The 10,697-nt window shown below is 32.9% G+C and overlaps 2 protein-coding genes across 2 annotated transcripts; both read right to left on the minus strand.

Moving 5' to 3' along the window:
* Window positions 1-237: 237 nt before the first annotated feature.
* LOC125203366 (putative mitochondrial adenine nucleotide transporter BTL3) lies at window positions 238-3,128 on the minus strand. Its single transcript, XM_048101696.2, has 4 exons — window positions 2,513-3,128; window positions 1,922-2,225; window positions 872-1,339; window positions 238-536 (listed from the first exon to the last, which is right to left on the minus strand). Exons 1-4 carry the CDS (start codon window positions 2,878-2,880, stop codon window positions 468-470), a joined length of 1,209 nt encoding a protein of 402 aa, XP_047957653.1. The 5' UTR covers window positions 2,881-3,128; the 3' UTR covers window positions 238-467.
* Window positions 3,129-5,439: 2,311 nt separating this feature from the next.
* Window positions 5,440-7,053, minus strand: LOC125203369 (14-3-3 protein 2-like). The gene is made up of 4 exons (XM_048101700.2): window positions 6,466-7,053; window positions 6,029-6,151; window positions 5,834-5,950; window positions 5,440-5,759 (listed from the first exon to the last, which is right to left on the minus strand). The coding sequence occupies exons 1-4, from the start codon at window positions 6,946-6,948 to the stop codon at window positions 5,700-5,702; spliced, it is 783 nt and encodes a 260-aa protein (XP_047957657.1). The 5' UTR covers window positions 6,949-7,053; the 3' UTR covers window positions 5,440-5,699.
* Window positions 7,054-10,697: the final 3,644 nt, after the last annotated feature.

Here is a 10,697-nt window from a genome sequence, read left to right on the forward strand (position 1 = left end):
AAATAAATTATTAAATTTAGCCTTTTTATGTAATTTTTTTAATTAATGACTTCAACAATAATTTATGAGGTATCAGATTAAAATTAAATGTACGTGTTACACACTTTCTATTTTAGTTTGTGTCACACTTTCCTTTGTTAGAAAAAAAAATTTCTTTCACATTATATGTATAAAAATATATTTTCTCCTTTTAATTAAGGTATAAAAAAGAAAGAACGAATGACTATCACGATCACATCCATTCTAAGGTAGATGTCACATTTCATTCTTTCTTTTTAAAATTTTTTGGCATGTGATGCCAACGGGGTAAGTACTCATACTAAAACATCAAGAAAATCCCTACAATAGTCATATAATGAATCCCTATTCTGCTTGCTGGAAAATTACATTAAGTCCTGCTGTTCTCACCAACAATAATATTCATATGCTATGAATTTTCAGAATTAAATTCTTGTCGAGGTTCCCCTTCATCCTACCTTAAGAACAATCTTCATGAACTCGTAAACAAAGAAGCTTATTGAAGCCGAAGGTAGTACCTGACATACAATACAACCAACAAGGTATCAGATCAACATATCATCTATATGCAGAATTTAAACTCCCATTTACAGCACAGAGTTGGAATGGTCTCACAATCAATGAAAAATTGCAGTCGATTATTTCACCTCTCCCGTTGGAGGTGCAAAAGAGTAGTATTAAGCATCTTACTTAATGAAGCATGTGTTTCAATTGCATAACAAGTAAAATTTCATCTCATTCAGATGCAAAACAAGAAGGATTAAATAGAGCCATGCCCAAAAATTCATATGTGGAGATGTTTGTTGTCAACATTTCAAAGAAGGGAGAAATAATGTAAATACTGAAAGTATACCTGCAATAAACTGGGAATAAGACCTGCATAAAGAGCAGGGACACCACCTTGCTCAACTATCTTGACACAAGTTGCTAACGTACCCAACCTAGTTGCACGGCCTTGCAGCTGGAGCTGCCTTCTCACTACCTCAAATGGGTAGGTAGCAGCTTCAGCACAAGCACCTGCAATAGCACCATGCAATAGAGTTCTCACAGGTCCCAATTCCAGCTGCTCAAAAGCATTCAATTCTTGATGCTGTTGTTTCAAATTCTCAATTCTTTTTTTTCCCTCAGGTGAATGCAGATAAGCTGATTTCAATATGTCATATACTCCATAAAACACTGCGCCTGATGGTGCCATGCTAAGAATTGAGGGCAATAATCCCTTGTAAAGAGAAAGAACCCCTTCATTATGAATAATATGTCGAAAAGCGCCAATAACTCCACCCAGTACTTCCCCTCCAGGCGCCACAAGCCTGGTCCGTATCTGAAGCAAGTATAGTTTTAGTGTAACCTCTTGACCAGACTCACCAGATACAAAATTTGGTTTCTATATCACATCAAGAATTCTCTCAATAAAAAATAACATGCATAGTAGCAAATAAATTATCAGAGCAATTATAGCAAAGAATAACGATTTCATCCCACCTTCCATTCTCTGAAGGGAGTAGTGGCATTTACCTTTTTGTACTTTGCATTACTATAGGAACACTATGTTATTCACTCATTGACAGATGCAGAGTATTTATCAGAGAATAGACAGTGAGAGAGCAAGTAGGAAAAACATGATACTCTCTCCTTTTACAGCAAATTTCAGAAACCATTTGTCCTTCAAATCCATTTTGCACCAATATATATGACTATGAAGTTTGGATTATTTGCACAAATATATGAGCAAAAAACTAAACTCATTTGTGAAATCATTTTGCTTCAAGGACATTAAAATTTCTCCTGTAGAAACAAAGTGGATCAGCAAAGAGGAGTATTTCAAATTGTGACAACTGACAAGAATTGACGGCCCAAATATAAAAAGTGGACGAACTAGAGCACTTTATGGATTGCCACTCACTGTATCCAAGGGCAAGCATAGGACAGTAGCCGTCATACCAGCTGCAGCGCCCGCAATAAATCTCTCAGAATTCGTGGTTTCCTCATTTCCAGATAGTTTGAGAAGCTGCTTTCTGTATGTATCATAAGCACAGAAATTAATCGCCTTGAAAGGTGCCGTGCGCAGTATGTTAACAAAATTTCCCTTCCAAAAGCCTCTCAAGCCTTGTGTAGTTGCTATTCTGTTGATAAGCATGTACAAGTCCCCCTTCTCGCCACGAACTATATACTCCAACTTCAGCCTCTCCAGCGGAGCAAGGCAAGTTCTGTTTCAACAACATTTCATCAGCACAATGCTGCTCTAGCAACAATTACAAACACAAATTGTAGGTTTGACATCCCAATATTTTCTTCTCCTTGTTGAATTACAGATAATCGTTGGAAACAAGTGTTGTCCAATCATAATGCAAACCTATCAATATGGTTCTAAATCTTAGTGATCTAAAAAACACATAACAGTAGCACAAATTTGCAGAAGTAGAGTAGTTGACATACAATAACATTACAAAAACAAAATTAATTAAAAACTATTAAAACACAAAGAGAGGCAGACCTTGAAACCATCGCAGCCACAGCACCAGCGCACAAATGCTTGGTGGTGTTCATCGCCGCCCCCCGCCCCCTCAACCGCCTATTAACCCCCTTTTCCGGCTTCGTCGCGGCACTGCCAACCGCCTCATTACACTCACTAGATTCTGCAGAGTTGATAACTGCTCCATCTTTCCCCTTAAAAGACAAACTCAAACACAAAAATTCGCCCCGTTTTCGCCGAGATTGCACCGGGCGACTGTTACAAGAAACTTCGCCGACGATTCTATTGACAATTGACGAAGGAATTGCGCTGGAATCGAGGAACAATCCACCGGAAGAGAAAAATGAGGTATGAGTATAATCGTTAAGGCGAAGATTGGATTCTGACATTTCGTGCGTGGAATTCGGATAAAATTGGGGAATGATGTCAGGTATTTGGGATATTGATGGTTGGAAATCGAAATGCTAGTGAATATTCATGGAATGATACGATTACGAAGCAGCACCTATTTAGCGCGGGCTCCATCACCATGGATAGCAGAGCTCTCACCCTGCATCAGTAGCACAATTTTCTTCTGGCAAAGCTACTGTTGTTTGATGGATGCTTACCACTTGTTTTTGCCGAGCTTTGTATTTTTGTGGGGTTCCTAACTAATTATAGGTTAATGCAAATTCTTGTTCATAACTAATTATATTTATGCTGCCACTGAAATATACCGACCCTACAAAATAAAGAAATGGTTAAACATATTTTAGTCTGAAAATTTTTAATTTACATTTTACTCTATTTTTTATTTTAAATTTTACTGTTTAGCTTGAACTTTCACATTTTTTTTCAATTTAAAGTTACATTATTAAAAAAAATCGACATCAAAAGTTTTGTTGGGACTATCCACAAAACTAGAAGATTCATCCAAACATACAAGTAAAATACTTAGACTAAGAGCGTCTATATAGCATATAAGCAACGATTCAATTAAATGATTTATAAAAGTAGGAGGATTGTTCTGCGGATATCAAATGAAGTCAAACTTATACTACTAATAAATTAGGTTAATGACTCGATTGCTAAATTAAAAGTATTGGTCCTCTTACGGAGCCAGAAAATTATAGTAGAGGGGGCAAAAGTATAAACAAATTTTCTTTAGAGAAGCTTTAATTTTTGTTCGTCTACAGCTATAAACTCTTTGGTTTTTTCTGCATGTTCTATATTCTATAAGGAAAAGGAAAATATTTTATCCATCTTTTCTATTATCTTGGATTCTAGCTGCATTTTATGTTATTAGATGGGGCAATTATACTTTTTTATTATAATACATGGAGGGGCAATTTAGTGCTTAGTTAATAAATTTATATAATTTGCTATATAAATCTACATGTATGTGGAAAATTACGGAAGGGATCACCTCATACATAGCATAATACATTTTATAATACACCATTAATTAGTTAACAAGTGGATCCTATTTTATAGTTAAAAAGATTATTTCTAAACTTTATTTCCTTCACTTTCTTACTACCATATTCAATCAAGATAAATTTGTTAACTCTTGTTAAAATAGATATCATAGGTCAAATTTTACTTTTTTAAAAGATTATATGAAAAGTGTAACTTTTTTACGTATTCAAGAAAATATATAAATGTAAAAAATTTCCCATTTCATTTCTTTTTTTATTTTATTATGATGATTTACTTTTTAATAACACTCAAAGAACGTCGCCCTTATATAAAATTATAATAACCTAAAGCTTGACCAAATTTTATGTTTTATATAGCTATTATCTCAAGATAAAAGGATATAAATTTATTATATATATATTCTATAAAAATAATTTTAAAATTTATTAAGTTAAAAGAGTTGACATAATTAGTAGAATATTTTTTTTAAATTCTAATAGAATCAACTAATTACGTCAAACTTTTTTTTAATTAATTAAAATTTTGCAATTATTTTATAGAGTACTATTTTTTCTATTTCGATAATAGCTATATAAAATATGAAATTTGGTCAAATTCAAGTTAATTACTTACTATACATTTTTATATGATCGAGATCTTTTACGGATATAAAAAATCAAACAATCTTAATAAAATTAGAAAAGAAATTTTTAAATTTTTTGGAATACATAAAAATTTATTATTTTTATATAAATATTTTGGAGTAAATAAAATTTGACTTATTAAATATTTTTAACAACAGTTGCGTAACTTGGTTGATTAATAAAATAAAAAAAAGAAATAAAATAGGAAATTTTTGACATTTATATATTTTTTAGAATACGTAAACACTTTTTATATAATTTTTTTAAAAAGTCAAATTTGACCTATGATATTTTTTTAACAAGAGTTAACAAAATTATCTTGATTGAATATGGTAGTAAGAAAGTGAAGGAAATAAATTTTAAAAATAACCTTTTTAACCATAAAATAGGATTCACTTGTCAACTTATTAATGGTGTATTATAAAATGTATTATACTATGTATGAGGTGATTCCTTCCGGGAAAATTGAGGTGGGGCATTTGCCCCTTCTCATTATGAATTGGATCCGTCCCTGCTCTTAAGTGTAACATATAAATATACGTCAATATAGTCTAGTTAAGAATCGAGAAAAGAAAAACAAATTCTCTTAAAAACTATAGCTCTTGGAAGACGATTTTCTCACTTCAAAGTTCATCTAACAACGTTGTGAATTTAAGAAGCACGCTTCTGCTTTGCGTTTATCGATCAAATTCAACACGTATGGCTTTATGTGAATGTGATTCCAAAACACATCAAACTTGTCATTAGATTAAGCAAATCAAGATAATACAAAAGTCAAAAGTAGTTGTGAATAAGACTTTGCATGAGCTCACATGTTGGCTCATGCATGTTGCTACTTATAGCCAAGACAGTGAATAGGTGTCATAAATTCTGATTCTTAGCCATTCTTAGTTAATTGACTATAGATTTCGCACGCTAACATGTCTATTCTTTCATACTATCATTTCTACTCCTCAACAAAAAAAGGACAGAAACTATTCAATGCTTTTGTCTCAAAAAAAAAAATTGCAGTTATGAGATACTTCATGTGAAGCTTACAACTTGGCCTAACTAAACAAACTTAATGTAGCATGTTCTAACACAAACTCCTATAGGAAATTAACCATAAACATAATTCAAAGTTGAATGAAATAACACCAAACAAACTAGTGATCATCTCAACCTCCTCACTGCGGTTGTCCTTCTTCAGCTTTGGGGGCTTCCTTAATCTCATCAGCTCCTTCCTCCTGCAAAAAGGCATCATCTTAAAAATCACAATTACCGAGAATTCGATTAATTTGATCTTGTAATTTTTGCTAACCTGAACGTCGGAGGTCCATAAAGTGAGGTTGTCGCGAAGAAGCTGCATGATCAAGGTGCTGTCTTTGTAGGACTCCTCGCCTAACGTATCCAACTCCGCAATCGCTTCATCAAAGGCCTGGTAAACACCTCAATTCATGTTTACATTATACAAAAATATTAACCGCTTTTTGTCATTTATTCTATATGCACGTACTTGTTTTGCTAGACTACAAGCGCGGTCGGGGGAGTTGAGAATCTCGTAGTAGAAAACGGAGAAGTTGAGAGCCAATCCAAGCCTGATTGGATGCGTTGGGGCCAGCTCCGTGTTAGCAATGTCCTGCGCATTCATTTTCAATTTCAATATGGTCTCAAACAATATGTTTTTAAAGTCCAAAATTGATCTCCACATTTCTGATTAATAAAGCAATTTTATAAAATGACAACAATAACTTTAAATTGCGTATGAACGTTACAATTTAAACAACATCATTTAATACACATAGTATAGATGAATACCTGAGCAGACACATCGTTTAATACACATAGTCAGTTAATGAGTCAAGTCCAAAATTGATCTCGCACATATGCACAAAACACTTATATGTTTTTAAACGTTTCAATTTAAACAACATCATTTAATACAAGTAATACCTGAGCAGACTTGTAGGCGGAGAGAGTGGACTCAGCGGCCTCTTTCCGCTCCGCGCCAGTCTTAAACTCAGCCAAGTACCGATGATAATCGCCCTTCATCTTAAGGTAAAAGACCTTAGAGTCGCCGGAGGAGGCGGAGGGGACGAGGCGGTCATCGAGCATCTTGAGGATGCCGTCGCAGATGGTGCAGAGCTCCTTCTCGATCTTGGAGCGGTAGGTCTTGATGGTGGCGACGTGGTCCCCGTTCCCTTTCGACTCCTCCTTCTGCTCGATGGAGGAGATGATCCGCCACGAGGCGCGCCTCGCCCCGATGACGTTCTTGTAGGCCACGGAGAGCAGGTTGCGCTCCTCCACGCTCAGCTCCTCCTTCTCCCCCAGCGCGCCCGACACCTTCTCCATGAACTCCACCATCTCCTCGTACCGCTCCGCCTGCTCCGCCAGCTTCGCCATGTACACGTTCTCCTCTCGCGATGCCTCCGCCATGATCAATACTCAGAGGATTTGGGAATAATTAAGGTGTGAGTCAAGATCCTAAAAGCTAAGGGGCTAGTTAAATTATATGGAGAGAGGGAATTGAGGAGATTCTTGTGTTTGCCGTTGCAATTTGAGAGGATGCGCTTAATATACGCTTCCTAGTGGGGATGTCCATTCACCCACCATCCATTTCTATTTTATTTTACCATATAATAGTAGTATCAAATAAAAGAGCTACAAATATTAGTATTGCTCCTATAAGAAAAATTACTATTGCTCCTATAAGTAGGATATGTCATAGCTAGTATATAACTAGTATCAATGTAAATGAGTTATAACCACTCTTTTTTAATTTAACAACACCTAATACAATAACAACTCCCAATTAAAAGTCTTATTTTTTGAGTGAATTACGTATTTAGGCCTTATACTTATCAAGACGCACGTTTGCGATTCCTATACTTGCAAAATATCATTTGCGATCCATATATTTGTACTTATGCACATTTTAAGGTTTTTTTAAAACTTTTTAGCACTTTTTTTCGGACAAAAACACCCCCAAAGAATAGAGGGCAAATTACAAATTTGTATAGGAAATTATCCGCGTGGGTTTTAGAAAATTATTTGACTTTGTAAATAAAAATGATAGAAAAAAATAGTAAAATATGAGTCATACTTTTATATACTAGTATTAATCTATACAATATATAAAAGGGGAGGTTTGGGGGTATTTAGGGAAATGTCCTTTTAAAATACTCCCTCCGTCCCAGATAATTCGTCACAGTTCATTTTTCACACTCATTTTGCAAAAATAATAATAAATAGGTAAAGTTGAGAGAAAGTAAAATAAGAGAAACAATAATGTAGATAAGACTATTCTCTACATTATTCTCTCTTTTACTTTACTTTCTCTCCACTTTAACTATTTATTATTATTTTTGCAAAATGAGTGTAAAAAAGGAACTGGGACGAATTATCTGGGACGGAGGGAGTAGATATTACTATTATTTAAATATAAACATGAATGTTGAAGACAACGTGTTTTGGTTTAAAGTTAGTTATTTAGTTTCATAATTAGTGGATAAGAGTTGGTTATTTAGTTTTAGTTAGTGGATTAGTGGTATAGTTAGTGGCATAATGTTGCACGTTTCTCATTAATTAGTTATTGCATATTGTTCTCTATAAATATTTGTAATCCTTTGGCATTAAGCAAAGAAGAATAGAAAAGTATATTTCCATTTCCATTAGTTTATCAAGTTCCTTTTCTTTAGTTTATCAAGTTTTCTAAATTTCCATAATTTAGTTATTTTGTTGGAGTTAAAACCCACTCGAAGGATTCAAGTTCGTAACAGATGGCCTTTTGTTATTCATGATTTACCACTGCGCTTCTGTTACGGATGTTTGCTTCCATCCCTTCGAGAGCATCATTTCCAGGATCCACTTGTGTTAAATGTTGACAAGAAAAAATAACATAACTTGACCATGTTAGAGGAAGTTCAATAAGGGAAGAATCAATTTCTAGGAGGACGCAAAATTCTGGAAGAAAACGTTGTGGTATGGAGACGCGATTTTATACATTAGGTTTAATTTATTAAAGCTTCGTTTAGTCATATATTTCAATACATGAGTTTCATCAACCGATTACTAAAGTTGTTAATGGAATATATTATTATTTACACAAGTATATTATTGCTCTTGGTTTATATATTTATTAATTAGTTACGTTATGGGATTTCTTAATTTTTTTATAGTATTTAAGTAATACGACGTATTAATTTAAATTAATTAATGTCTTGAATAAGTAAGTGTTTTTTGAAAATTTATCAATTTAAATAAATAAATTTTGATGTATAATAGTATAAACAAATTAAATGAGAAATGAAAAAGAAAAAAATTTGATATTCTTTTAATTAAAAAAATTAAAGTAATAAAGTAATAGGAACTTTCGTATTGATTAGAACATTGCATAACCCAAAGTATAAGTTGACGAGGTGTATATATAGTAATTTATATAAATATATATGTATTTAAATCCTTTTCATATCTTTCGTCTTTTTTCCTTCTTAATTCTAGTCCCACGATTTTGTCATCTGACGGTTAGATTAATGTCACGTGTCATTTAATAATGCACATTTTCATTCTAATAATGCACAGCGGCTAATAATGCAATATTATAGACTAATAATGCACATTTTCATTCTAATAATGCACAAAACGGCTAATAATGCAACATTATAGACTAATAATGCATTGATCATAACCATCCAATTCAAGGATCCAAGGGCTGAGATTAAGAAGGAAATAGGACACTTAGGGTGCAAAGGAGCCTAACGCACCCCTATATACAAAACTGAAAAAATAAAGAAAGTAGGTGAATATGCATTTTGGTTTAAAAATTTGGTGTAAATCATTCGTACAAAATGATCAGTTCATAAATTTCTTCACCAATAATTCATTGTATTATGGAGTACACATTAATTATTTATAATTTTTTATAATGATATTATTCCTAAATTTATTTAATTGATTTTGATTAAAAATATTTTAATCTGTGCATCGCACATAAGTAATACTAGTTCTATAATAAAATGTGAGTGAAATCTATACGATATATAAAAGGCGAGTTTTGGGAATATTCACAAGATTGCCATTATGAAAAATTTGTAATATTAATGAAAAAAAATATGGCTATGTCATGGCCTCTCCACCTCTTTTGTAATTTTTTAATATTAATGAAAAAAAATATGGCTCGGTCATGGCCTCTCCACCTCTTTTGTAACTCCCATTCCATTACCATAATTTTGGGAATAACCGCCATGGCCTCTCCACCTCTTTTGTAATTTTGTAATATTAATGAAAAAAAAATATGGCTCGGTCATGGCCTCTCCACCTCTTTTGTAACTCTCATTCCATTACCATAATTTTGGGAATATTTGAAAAAAAAAATATGGCTCGGTCATGGCCTCTCCACCTCTTTTGTAACTCTCATTCCATTACCATAATTTTGGGAATATTCAATAACCTAATTAATTATAGTATTAATATTAGGTAAGTTATTGCACGTTGTTTTAGTTAAACTTAACATTTGTGATATTTTAATAAAAACTAGTATTACTCACGTGCGATGCACGACCCATTTTCTTTTATTTAAACTTATTTTATATTGTAAAATAATTTTATAAATTCATAAAAATATCATTTTATGAAATCTGAAATCATAAATATATAAAATAAAAAACAATTATTAAAAAATATAAAATCAAACAAAGAAAAAAATACACATATACCGAATGAGAAACAATATTATTATTTCAAGTTCTAAAATCTCAAAATTATAAAATAGCAATTTATTGTACCAATAAAAACTCATATAACCAAATAAGTTTATAAACCAAAAATTGCACACAAATCACATATCATTTAAATCACGTTTAGATCTATACTACAAAAGATCAATCACAAACACATGTCAATAAAAATAATGTATAAATATATATTAAAAGATAGCCAAATCGATCAAAATCATCAACAAAAATATAGCAAAATAGCATGGAATATACAATTGATATCAACATGCATGCATTTAGCCGAAAAAAAAATTGGTTGCATACACTAGAGGTGCCCACGGTTCAGGAACCGACGGTTACGGTTCGGAACCGCTAGTTCCGGTTTTGAAAATTGTTGAACCGGAACCGAATCACGAGAGTGTTTCGCGGTTATGGTTCCGGTTCCAAAACTGCCGGTTTCGGTTTCGATTC

Source organism: Salvia hispanica, chromosome 6 (genome assembly GCF_029641045.1).
Source record: "Salvia hispanica isolate PSC_SH4W2 chromosome 6, Shi_PSC_v1, whole genome shotgun sequence".
Taxonomy (NCBI): Eukaryota; Viridiplantae; Streptophyta; class Magnoliopsida; order Lamiales; family Lamiaceae; genus Salvia; species Salvia hispanica.